Source organism: Sceloporus occidentalis, unplaced genomic scaffold, assembly GCF_023333645.1.
Source record: "Sceloporus occidentalis isolate IW3139 unplaced genomic scaffold, rSceOcc1.0.p SCAF_151, whole genome shotgun sequence".
In the NCBI taxonomy this organism is placed as follows: domain Eukaryota; kingdom Metazoa; phylum Chordata; class Lepidosauria; order Squamata; family Phrynosomatidae; genus Sceloporus; species Sceloporus occidentalis.
The window spans coordinates 955681-969423 of record NW_028317131.1 but is presented as its reverse complement, the minus strand read 5'-3'; the positions used below and the strand labels follow the sequence as shown (position 1 = coordinate 969423).

Sequence of the window (13743 nt, the reverse complement as noted above, 5' to 3'; positions counted from 1 at the left end):
TCAATTTACCAATCCTTAATTATTCACAATAAACCAAAATATTTGTAAGTTTTAATTTACCAAGAGGGTGGTGGGTAAGTGGAACGGTCTCCCATCAGAGGTGGTTGAGGCTGAAGCAATGAGGGAATGCATGGGATAGGCAATATGGGTCCTGAATCCAGGACCCTTTAAATGGGTAAAAATGTCATCATATTCTTTGTTTCTTTGCTAATGGAGCAAGATACTCGGTACCGCTGTACAGTTTCTAGCAGTAACGTTGATGATTGGAAAACCTTCTGTTTTTGCTGATGTTTATTCTGACCGCCCAGGTCTTGTATCCCGGTATAATATGACTGAAGAAGAGACCTCCATTGTCTCAAAAGCTTGCAATCTAATATAATTGTGTCACTCACCCACTTAGTTGTATGTCGCGCCTCAAACTTATACAGATTCTGTACAGCAAAGAATGTAACGGTGGTTTGTAACATCGTATATAAAGTTCAAAGCAAAGAATACTGGTGTGAAATGTATCAAACTGTCTTAATAATAATAATAATAATAATTACCGTATTTGCTCGATTATAAGACGACCCCCCAAATCTGAATATTAATTAAGGAAAAAAAAGAAAAAGCCTGAATATAAGACGACCCTATAGGAAAAAAGTTTTACCAGTAAATGTTAATTCATCTAAACTATTTTTTTTAATAAAAGCTATGATTGAGAAAAATATTTTGGTTTTATTTCCTTCTATTTTCCAACCTGCCCCCCAGTTATGCACATCTGCCCCAGAAATGCCTTATACTCCCTATATGCCACTGTGCCCCATGATATGCCTTTTAACCCTATATGCCACTGTGCCCCATGATATGCCTTTTGACCCCCTATGTGCCACTCTGCCTCCAAAAATGCCTTATACCCCTATATGTCACTCTGGCATTAAGGGGGTTAAAAGGCATATTATGGGGAAGAGTGGCATATAGGGAGGTTTAAGGCATTTCAGGAGGCAGAGTGGCGTATAGAGAGTTAAAAGGGCATTTCTGGAGGTAGAGTGGCATTAAGGGGGTTAAAAGGCATTTCATAGAACACTCTGCCTCCAGAAATGCCTTATGCCCCCCATTTAACTCTCCCCCCCAAAAAAAAAACTTACCGGTGCTTCTGACTCCCCTGTCATGCAGCCGGGGCAGTGTGTAGATGTGTATGTGATTCGCGTAGACAACTTACGCTGCAGCCGGAAGGAGGTGCGGTTAGCAGTGGGGGTTGTCTGCGTCCATCGCGCAGACCTTCCCCGGCTGTCAGAGTGAACGCTGCGGGGAACGCTGATCTCTGACAGCCGGGGAAGGTCTGCGCGATGGACGCAGACAACCCCCGCTGCTAACCGCACCTCCTTTCGGCTGCAGCGTAAGTTGTAAGTTTCAGAGCATTTGCATTATAATCGAGCAAATACGGTAATAATAACGTGCATTAACAATAACACGATTGGATATGCAGATAATGTTCTTCAGACAAGTGACCCCAAACTATAGAATGGTTGTGTGTGTGTGTGTGTGTGTGTGTGTGTGTGTGTGTGTGTGTGTGTGTATATAATATGATATACACCTAATTAAAATGTTGTTGATCTCAACTTCCTTGAGATGAGCTCTTAAACGAAATCTGTCCACAACAATTACACTGGTGTGTGTGTATGTATATATATGTATATATGTGTATATGTATATATATGTGTATATATAAATAAATAAACGTTATAGGTAATTACAATAAACAAATGACATGATGATCAGATTCCTGTTTAGACCGAGTGCTCGTCGCTTCCTCTGTAATAAACAGCATGGCGTGCTTCGTTATTACATTCTAAGGTTGTTTGGCGATTTACAAAGGCTCGTTTAGCGCCGGTAATTATGTTTACGCTCATGTATGTGTTTACGATTGTTTATGAGAACATGAGTAACAGATCAGGGTCACGCTAACGATTACCCGTGGCTTTTCTTCTATTCATTTGTCTTCTTTCTTTTCTCTAGGTCCTCTTGTTTTGCATCACCGCAGCCCTCTACATGTTTTTCTACAGGTGGGTGCCATTCATCAGATACACGTTTCTATATATATTCATCCCGTCCCTTATTTTATACGGCCCTGAATGTATTAAAACAGGCAATGTGTATTTATATTAAAACCTGACTTTATTTATATAGAGCTTAACTCCCTGTTCTCAGGATCTGCCCGATTATCCCGCCCCGTTTAGTTATCTACCCCCCTATTGTTATGTTGCTGGCTGTTGCTGATTGGTTCGGGGAGCCTTTGTAAAGTTAGGGGAAGGAGAAGGGAGAGAACTTCCTGGCAAGAACTTGAATACCAGGTATTTTATTTAAAAACATTATACTAGTAGAAAAAGAGTAAATGCTTCAATAAATTAGTAAATGAAATCATAATTATTATTATTATTATCTTTTATTTATATAGCGCCAACAATTTCCGCAGCGCTTAATACAATACATTTATTCAAGGGTTATGACAAGACGGGAATTGACAGACTAACACAAACCGATATACTAGGTGGAGAGAGCCCGGCTCGCAAGCTTAGTCATTGTGAAAGAATATGTATGAAAGACCTGAAAGGGCACAGCATGGAAGCAGCCATCCTACATTTGGGCACGATCTAGTAAGAGACATGATTAAGCAAATATGCCCCCAAAATATGGGATATAACGTTGCCTGGTCCCTCCAAGTTTTCTCCGCATTGTAGCGCCCCGGTGCCCTCTTTGTATAATTTGTTGTAAAAAACAATTTCAACCCAGTTGTCATGGCAACAGGCCTATAGGTGTATTTCCTTGAGTGATTTGCACTGTTCCAGAATACTGAGATGTTTGCGGATTCCTTCTCCACTTGTTGTTTGCTCAGATCTTTTCCGCTTGGTCGTTGCACGTAGCGAACGCATTATTCGTAAACCAGCTCTTGTCTCGGGATCTTGTTTCCCCGCTCGCTGGTGGAAGGAGGGTCTCCGGTTATCTCGTATCTTGACAGTCAAGGTCAATGTCACACATCACTGCAGCTCAAGTATTTCCATGTTACCTGCAGTTAAAATAACTAATCCAATGCAGAGATATATTAGAGAGTGCTCGGCCCGGGGCCGCCGATCTCAGGCTTCTCACGCTTCTGCCGAAGAATTCCTCATCAAAAGCAGTCCTGAGTATAAGGCTAACCGAGTTATCCCCAAACACTTACACTCACTCGTACCAACATGCCTAGACACTAACACACATACAGACACACTAACACAATCAGACACCCTAACACACATGCACACAGACACTCACACAAACATACCCATACACACACAATAACACACACACACGAAACAACAACTCCACAAACACACGCAACTCACACTCCGAAGCTTCAGCTTGTGGGAGCTGACGCGCTGCTACCGCTGTGTCAAGCAACGGCACATTACGTGACCCCTCTCAACCCTGCCTCCTTCTTGAAATTAGGGAGATAACGAGATAAGTCCGGGATGCTCCACATGCCTTTGTCTTCCTTGGATTGAAGCAATTGCCCCATTCCCCACCGATCCATAAATGGCCCTTAACATGCTCTGCTAGGGGCACTGCCTGGCATCTACAAGTAACTGTGTGCTGGGTAAATTCGGGAACCCCAGAGCTCACCCTCTACTACTCCTTATGGGAGGCGGGTGGTTCTGTATCGGAGAGAAGGGGCTAGATGTACACATGGGGGGTTAGCCACACACAGGAACGGGTCTATTCCCAAGAAGCAGGGTGTGGGTGAGACCTAGGAGACCTGATAATAAGTTCTGATTCCCATGTATGGCGCCCTGTTTTCACCTAGTTGGGGTTTATTCATCGTTATATAATGTTACGTCGTTGTGGTTTCAACTCTGTGATTTCACTTTGTTATGAAGGTTCACCCCCCAAAAAGCTTCTGCTGTCAAAAAAGGTTTAAAATATTTAATTAAAAAAGTAAAAACATAAAAACATCCGCTTCCAGCCCCAACCCAAGAGCTTTAAGAATCATTTTTATAAAATGTATGTAACGGGGCATTTGGCCCTGCAGATGTATATTAGGGTATTATCTACTCAGGGGTTTTGCCGTTTTCAGCGCTAGTGGCATCTTACATGTGAAAGAAATACTAAGCAAAATACTTTTTTTTTTTTTCCTTTGTTTTTTTTCTTTATTCTTTTTGAATGTTTTTATTTTTTAGTATTATTCATACTAAAGGAAGCGATTCCCTTGTCATGAAAGGGTTAACTGTATTTCGTCACCAGCCAACTAATTTTTTTAATACTAACTTTAATGTAACATCAGTGATAAAAGTGATACAATCTATTTTTATATTATTTCCATTTTACGATAATTTATTATTATCCATTTTAAATAATTGTAATAAAGGCCAATAACCAAAGAAAACTTTCTATTAATGCATTAATTTCAAGCTACATAGGGTTAAATCCCCGGGGTGATATGCGCTCATGCATAATAAGAATGCTAAGTTTTGGAATTTTAAGTGGATCTGTCACTTTTGCCTAAATATTACATTCCGCAGTTTAGTAAACGAAATCAACCCATATAATGATGTTTACAGATTAAAGTAAGCAAAATCCATCACTGGGGTATATCTGGGATCACTGCACCGGGATGCAGAGGGTGGGGGAGGAGAAGACAAATAACTCAAGGAAATCAGAATTTCCCCCCAGCGCTGTATACAGTAATATAACCCCCAGAGCTGTATACAGTAATATAACCCCCAGCGCTGTATACAGTAATATAACCCCCCAGCGCTGTATACAGTAATATAACCCCCAGCGCTGTATACAGTAATATAACCCCCAGCGCTGTATACAGAAATATAACCCCCCAGCGCTGTATACAGTAATATAACCCCCCAGCGCTGTATACAGTAATATAACCCCCAGCGCTGTATACAGTAATATAACCCCCAGAGCTGTATACAGTAATATAACCCCCAGCGCTGTATACAGTAATATAACCCCCAGCGCTGTATACAGTAATATAACCCCCCCAGCGCTGAATACAGTAACATAACCCCCCAGCGCTGTATACAGTAATATAACCCCCCAGCGCTGTATACAGTAATATAACCCCCAGCGCTGTATACAGTAATATAACCCCCAGAGCTGTATACAGTAATAAAACCCCCCAGCGCTGTATACAGTAATATAACCCCCCAGCGCTGTATACAGTAATATAACCCCCCAGCGCTGCATACAGTAATATAACCCCCCAGCGCTGTATACAGTAATATAACCCCCAGCGCTGTATACAGTAATATAACCCCCAGAGCTGTATACAGTAATATAACCCCCAGCGCTGTATACAGTAATATAACCCCCAGCGCTGTATACAGTAATATAACCCCCAGCGCTGTATACAGTAATATAACCCCCAGCGCTGTATACAGTAATATAACCCCCCAGCGCTGCATACAGTAATATAACCCCCAGCGCTGTATGCAGTAATATAACCCCCCAGCGCTGTATACAGTAATATAACCCCCAGCGCTGTATACAGTAATATAACCCCCCAGCGCTGTATACAGTAATATAACCCCCCAGCGCTGTATACAGTAATATAACCCCCCAGCGCTGTATACAGTAATATACCCCCCCAGCGCTGTATACAGTAATATAACCCCCAGCGCTGTATACAGTAATATAACCCCCCAGCGCTGTATACAGTAATATAACCCCCCAGCGCTGTATACAGTAATATAACCCCCCAGCGCTGTATACAGTAATATAACCCCCCCAGCGCTGTATACAGTAATATAACCCCCCAGCGCTGTATACAGTAATATAACCCCCAGCGCTGTATACAGTAATATAACCCCCAGCACTGTATACAGTAATATAACCCCCCAGCGCTGTATACAGTAATATAACCCCCAGCACTGTATACAGTAATATAACCCCCAGCGCTGTATACAGTAATATAACCCCCAGCGCTGTATACAGTAATATAACCCCCAGCGCTGTATACAGTAATATAACCCCCCAGCGCTGTATACAGTATTATAACCCCCAGCGCTGTATACAGTAATATAACCCCCAGCGCTGTATACAGTAATATAACATATAAATTAAGTGGATATTGGATAAATATCTCAAAGTCTTGCATAAATAAATCTAAATGTTTCTGTATCGGATTCCTATTTGGACGTGGGGTTTGTATATTAAATTGCAAGAACCTGTGAAGATAAATTGCTTTGGAGGAGAGCTGAATGGAGGGAGTATTTCCCATGCAGATGTGAATGAGCGAGCGCCGAGCCCATTGTCTGCGCGGAATGAAACATTAGCGCAAGGTTGGATTGTGCGGGGCGGCGGTAATAATGAGGTAAGAGCTTCGGGGGAACAATTAGTTCTATTCTTCGGTTTCCTTTTGTCGAAAGGTCAGTCTTATCTTAAGCTTCGGTGTAATTCCTTGGAAACGCATTCAGGGAGGATTATTCCCATGGGCGCGAGTGAATAAATACCTCCTTCACAAGCGGGACACTTCCATTATATTAATACACCTTGACGCCGCAGGAAGCTTTAGGATGTAAAAACACAGAACGGCAAATAAGAGCCATTGGTCACGTTTTAGATTCAGGAGCCATATGCCTGTTTAAATTCCCTCACTGTATTACCCTCTACCTCTTCTGCTGGAAGGCTGTCCAACGTATCTACCACATTCTCAGTAAAAAACTTGCACTCCGTCTAAACCGCTAAACCCCTGGTTTTAGATCGGTGGTTCACACGTTTTCTATGGACACAGTAACGTGTTGGTGACCTTCCGTGGTCACCGTCTTACATGCATACGTGACCAGGCTAGGATAGGGCTTGCTTTGCATTCTGGCATCATATATTATGATATGATATACATTATGGGACGGTGGAGTCTGGTGGCCATAGCCGTATAGAGAACCCCTTACAACCCCCCATATAAACAAATACTCAATTGACTCTTCTTTCTAAGCATCGTTGAGCCCACCGCAGCTCTAACCAGCTTTGGTGTGCATCGTGTTTGACTCCTGTCCTGGAATCTGTGTAAACATACGCAGCGCGGCAGGGAAATGTAGTACCTGGCAGCAGAGATATGTTAGGAGAAAGTTATTCTGGTAAACCTAAACATGACCTCTGTGCTCGGTTCACGTGTGAATTCTCGGAGCACGCTGGCTGCATGTGACGGCTACAGCGAGACGCGATGCACAGACCGCATTTCTTTCCACCATCGCTGGCTTCCAGCACAGATTTCGTTTCAGATCCGTCGACTTGAAAGCCAGTGAAGCAGGAAGGTGTTTACCTGCAAGGTGAGCCCGCAGTCATGGGAGATGCTTTTAAGGTCTGAAATTTCAGGCGCATCTTCTCACTGCCTTCCCCAGGGGAGGAAAAAGCGACCCCCCCCTCCTTCTAGTTTCCTCGTGTCAATCACAATGCACTGATGTGACCCGATTGTCATTCTAGAACGTAAAGGAAGGCAAACAGGCCTCTTGTTCTCCGGCGGGAGAGAATACGTTGCCTGTAGCATGTGAGGGATGACCCCGTCTCCACTGCAGCCCCGCCAGTAACACGGTACTCCGTTACTATACACAGGCTGACGTTACAGATGGGGGGAAGGGGGGGGCAGATGAAACAACAGAGCTTCAACGCTCCTTGGATCTGGGGTGATGACTTCCAATAGCAGTCATTAGAAGAATAGAATAAACCTTTGGGTTGAGATATATACGATATATATATATATATATATATATAATGTGTTTTCTTGGCATGACTGAAATATATGGTAATTTGGTGATGGGCAGCATCTGTAGCTCTAGGTTCTGTATAGACTACAACTCTGACTATCCATGACTGAGCAGGCAAAGTGTTGTAGGTTGTCTGTGCTTATTTGTTCTGGTCGTAGATCATAGTCTCCTCCGCTGAGAGGAAGTCCTATATAACATAGCAATATAGAATATGTCAGCAGATAACACCCATTCGGCCCCATCTAGCCTGCCCGTTTTTCCTACTTTAAACACCCTTAATCAGTCGTTGGTCTCGTCTTAGATTCAGGAGCCATATGCCTGTCCCATGCGTGTTTAAATCCCCTCACTGTATAAACCTCTACCACTTCTGCTGGAAGGCTGTTCCACTTATTGACCACCCTGTCTGTAACGTAAGGCCTTCCATACATTCCATCATCAATCTAAAAATCAGGGAAAGGTATGTGTTGGTAGTAAAACTGCCACGAATAGCTTTTTTGCCCTTCATTCAACTCTCTTTCACCCAAAAGGTTAGTTGAAATGTGTGAGAAGGTCAAAGGTCGAGAGCCATGCCATGTAATGAATGCGGGGCTATTCACATGCCAGGTGTGGGAAAAGCAGGGGAGGGTTTCAGGGCTGGTGAAAACGGCCCTTCCTTTCCCGATGAAATCTTCAAATCATGCATTTATGAGAATATACGGTATATCTATATATTTTATTTATTTTTTGTTTGTGGCTTTGACTTGCATCACAGTATACTTTTTTTTAGTTTTAGGTTTAATAATGTGATTTATATACCTTTTGTCTTTTAAATTTGATATCACAGGAGTATGCTTTAGACTTTTTATCCTTGTATTTTACTTTTAGAATAGTTTAATATTTAATATTCAAATTTTTATTATTCTTTACACATGACAATTATAGAAACAAAAATTTTTTAAAAAAAATTATTTATAATAAACACCTTTAGAACTTAAAGATATATCTGTATCCTGTCTCTACTGATACAATGAAACCATTGTATCATACTTACACAAGTTTGCTCTGTAACGTAATTATTATTTTATTTATATATATATATAGTTTTGTTAATGTTTAAAAATGAGCCACCCCCAGATCTCAAAAGGATTTGTGAAATATCAGACTATAAGAAGGAATATTGGGAAGTGGAATCAGCAGAAGGCAAGTGAACATTAACCACACTGACTTATTAGAGGTAAAATAGGTATATATATAATTGTGGGAGGCAATGGCTATAAAGGCTACCATTATTGAAGACAATTAATGGAGGATTTATGAGACCTCTTTGAGGGGCCACCTTGACTTTTGAGGAACCTGACAAATCAAATGGGGTCAATGGAAAAGGAACCAGTAGAGTTTGAGGAACGGTAGAACTGGCCGTATTGGGACAGATGCATATTGATATATTTTGTGTTGGCTTTAACTTGGACTGACCACCCCACCCCCCACACCCGGACTCAGTCTACCTGTCAATGCTCTACCAGCACAGTTTGCACCTAGGGGTTCCTGGTATATTAACCAAGGATTAGTATCATGTCTTCATTAATACGGCTTATCGCACGTACAGAGCGCACCCTTCCTTCCTCCTAAGAGTAAAACCGTCCTCGTCAACAATATTTAGAATATTTCCTGCTTCCTCACTTTCTGCCCCGTCTGCTTATCTTCAGATAGTTGCGTTGTGTTGCCTTAAAGGATATGGACCTGTGTGGTAAAGCGGGGGATTTGTCATTTGTAATTTGACATGATGGACTACTTGAGAGTCGGCTTCAGCGCTCATCTGAGTCTGTCTGCCCCGAGTCATGACATGGATCGTATGTCTTGAGCCTGCAGAGGTTTGGGGCAGATGTTACTCGGAGCAGGATGGATGGAGCTGTCTTCTCTACAGGAACTCGGTGTCGGGATGCAACACCCCTTCGCCTTCAAAATGGGAAATTGGATTACAAAGAAAGTGCCAAGAACAGCAAAAATCTGGTCGACCTGGGAAATTAAGACGCGTCTGGAAGGTGATACTGAAGTTGATCCCCACCCAGTGGCGGTCACCGACAAACTCTATAATAATAAAGGTTGAACTTGATACTTTTTCTGGGCCAGCATAGCTTCAGGACCTCAGATAATTCAGCTCAACGCTCCATCTGAAGAAGAGACTTCTGAGGTCCTGAACTGTACATCTCGTTCTGTGTGGGCCCAATAAATGCAAACATGAACAGTCTGCAGGCGATGGGCTGCCCCATTACACTACAGAAACAGAAATGCCCCTTTAATTTGCCGAAGAGTTAACAGTAGGTCGAATACATGTAGTCCAGAGATGGCCAGCGGGAGTGGAGGGCAAATGTTTTGTTGAAGCCGTAGCTCGCTGAGGTTTGCCCAAATTTAATTCAGTGACATGAAACTGCCACTCTCCTGCCAACTCCTCCTTTTGTAAAAAAATAAAATAAAATCCAAGGGAATTCATTAAGGAGACTGGGCTGCACAGGGAGGACGTATCCCACTGCTACCACCAAATCAACATATATATATATATATATATATATATATATATATATATATATACCGTATTTGCTCGATTATAAGACGAGGTTTTTTCCTGAGCAAATGCTCTGAAAAATACCCCTCGTCTTATAATCGGGATCGTCTTATAATCAGACCTCAAATAGGTCTGACTATGAGACTAAGATCCAGATCCCCCGCAGCGATGCAGGGGACCTGGATCCTCCTGTGTTATGCCCCCCCCCAACTTACCGGTGCTTCTGAGTCCCCGGTGCTTAGTCCGGGCAGCGCATAGAGCTCTACACGCTGCCCGGACTAAGCACCGGGGGACTCAGAAGAACCGGTAAGTTTGGAGGAGGGAGGGAGTGTTAAACGGGGGCATAAGGCATTTCTGTAGGCAGAGTGCTCTGTGAAATGCCTTTTTACCCCCTTAATGCCACTGCCTCCAGAAATGCCTTTTAACCCTCTATATGCCACTCTGCCTCCTGAAATGCCTTTTAACCCCCTAAATGCCAGAGTGGCATATAGGGGGTATAAGGCAATTCTGGAGGCAGAGTGGCACATATGGGGTCAAAAGGCATATCATGGGGCACAGTGGCATATATAGAGGGTTAAAAGGCATATCATGGGGCACAGTGGCATATAGAGGGTTAAAAGGCATATCATGGGGCACAGTGGCATTTAGAAGGTTAAAAGGCATATCATGGGGCACAGTGGCATTTAGAAGGTTAAAAGGCATATCATGGGGCACAGTGGCATTTAGAGGGTTAAAAGGCATATCATGGGGCACAGTGGCATTTAGAGGGTGAAAAGGCATATCATGGGGCACAGTGGCATATAGGGGGTATAAGGCATTTCTGGGGCAGAGTGGCAAGCCTGGGGGCAGATGTGCATAAATGGGGGGCAGGTTGAAAATAGGAAATAAAAACAAATTATTTTCTCAATCATAGCTTTTATTAACAAACAATTGTTCACATAGTTTATATGAATTAACATTTACTGGTAAAAAAATTTTCCTATAGGGTCGTCTTATATTCAGGCTTTTTCTTTTTTCCCTAGATTAATATTCAGATTTTGGGGGGTCGTTTTATAATCAGGGTCGTCGAGAGAATACGGTATATATATATATTAGACTTGGGCACCAGGGGGCTCTTCGTGTTCGTCTTCGTGCTCGTCTTCGGGGAAAAAAAATCTTCGTATTCCGCGAATATTCGCCCGTTCCTGTCTTCTCTTCGGGCGAATATTCGCGGACATTCTTCGTGCTCGTTTAATCTTCGTTTTCCTCCTGGTTGCCTAGCAGGGGTTAATACGGGGTTAATAACACATCACAGCAGCAGCAGCTGCCGTGAAGGTACGTGTGTGCAGCTCTATTGGTCGTTTCGGCAGGGGGCTGGTCTGGCATCACCGAGTGAATTGCAGAACTGCAGAATGCACTTCATTCGTTGATGGCAGGCGAGCCCCCTGCCGAAACGACCAATAGAGTTGCACACACATACCGAGGTGTACTGTCCATAGATGTTTAATAAAAGAATAGGGAATATTTTACATTTTTAAATTGATTTTGGACCACTTTACATGCCTAACATTTGCTACCTATTTACAATGGCATACTTTGCAACAACCCAACTTACTTATTGGACAGGACTGGAAAATAGCAGGACTGTCCACCAAAATCTTGGGTGTGTTGGCAGGTATGCTGATGGAAAAATGTTGGACAAGAACTAAAAAATAGCTTAGGGTTAATGTACGGTTATGTTTAAGATTAGTAGCAGTGCACTGGTTTGGTTAAAGATGGATTATGTCTAAATAATAATAATTTAATTTTAATGTTTTTTTTTAAAAAAAAATAGGGGTTTATTTAAATGTATTTTAAAGTTAGATTTATTATTTAGTACTTGATTATATTTATTAAATGTTTATAGTAGCGTTACCTACCGAGCTATAACTACCTATGTGTATTTGCATTTTGCATACCTAGTTTAGCTAAATTAGATGGGACAGGACTGGAAAAAAGCAGGACTGTCCCTGAAAAAGTTGGGTCTGTTGGCAGGTATGTGGATGGAAAAATGTTATAGGGTGAAGTGTGAGTTATAGTGTTAATGTAATGCTATTAGTGAGTGAAGGCCAGGGCAAATAACAAGGAAAAGGTCCTTGTGTTTTGTGCATTGTAAGTGTGTGTGTATGTGTGTTATGTGTGATGTCACTGTGTGTTATATGTGTTATATGTGTTATTGTGTGTGTTATGTTTGGTTGGTTGTGTATCAGAAGGAAAATAATGAAATGGAAAAGGAAATGGGAAAGGCAAATGAGTGGGCAATTGGCGACCCGCTCACCTGTTTCACCCCAGGGCAAAGCACCCAAACACTGTCAGTCTTAGACGTTTGGCAGCAGACTTCCAGAGCTCAGACACAAGGCCCTAGCGTAAGCTGGCCACTCCGGCGGAGGTAGCAGGCGTTGCCACACCGCAAACAGAGGCAGCCAGGGGGGAGAAACTGCCCTTACCATTAGGGACATTTTGGGCATGAATCTAGCCAGGAAGCGAACTGGCATTGAAGAGAGACACTGGCACCACCACCAGCAGCAGCAGAATTGGGAAAGGCGAATGAGTGGGCAATTGGCGACCCGCTCACCTGTTTCACCCCAGGGCAAAGCATCCAAGCACTGTCAGTCCTTGGCGTTTGGGAGCAGACCTACAGAACTCAGACACAAGGCCCTAGCATAAGCTAGCTACACCGGCGGAGGTAGCAGGCGTTGCCACACCGCAGCAAGTGCAACCAGGGGGGAGAAACTACCCTTTCCATTAGGGACATCTGAGGCATGACACTAGCCAGGAAGCGAACTGGCAAAAGATACTGGCACCACCACCAGCAGCAGCGTTGGAAACGGAAAAAGGTGAATGAGTGGGCAATTGACGACCCACTCACCTGTTTCACCCCAGGGCAAAGCATCCAAAGACTGTCAGTCCTAGGCGTTTGGGAGCGGACTTACAGAGCTCAGACACAAGGCCCTAGCGTAAATTAGCTACACCAGCGGAGGTAGCAGGCATTGCCACACCGCAGCAAGTGCAACCAGGGGGAGAAACTACCTTAAACATTAGAGAGAAAAAATTTAACTTTCCAAGCTAAGAGCTGGGTAACCCAATTTGGGCAGATTGAATTTAAGAAAGGCAATCTGCTCCATCAGATGAGGTGCCATGCGTGAGCGCTGTGGACTCAGTATGTTTCCAGTCATAGAAAACACGCGCTCACTTTGAACAGTGGTTGGCGGACATGATAGAAGCTGCTGCGCAACCCATGAGAGTGCAGGCCACACACTCTTCTTTTCATCCCAGTAGCTAAGAGGATCAACATTAGGAGCAGAAGGAACTTCACAGAGGTAAAGTTTGACCATTTCAGCAGCACTACTCTCCTTTCTGCTGCTAGCTCTGTCAGATGGTCCAACTATACTGCCAAGTGCCTCTTCCCAAAACGCAGCTGCTCCACTCAGCTGTGTTGTGCTGCTTGTG

General features: G+C 43.2%; 1 protein-coding gene across 2 annotated transcripts in view; it reads left to right on the top strand.

The window, feature by feature from the left end:
* LOC149280618 (transmembrane protein 135) overlaps positions 1–13743 on the top strand; it is a 136206-nt gene that overhangs the window by 87880 nt on the left and 34583 nt on the right. For both annotated transcript variants that reach the window (XM_089500319.1, XM_089500318.1), the window contains one exon: positions 1999–2045. In XM_089500319.1, the coding sequence (XP_089356445.1) occupies positions 1999–2045 (47 nt within the window). The remainder of the gene's footprint in view (positions 1–1998; positions 2046–13743) is intronic.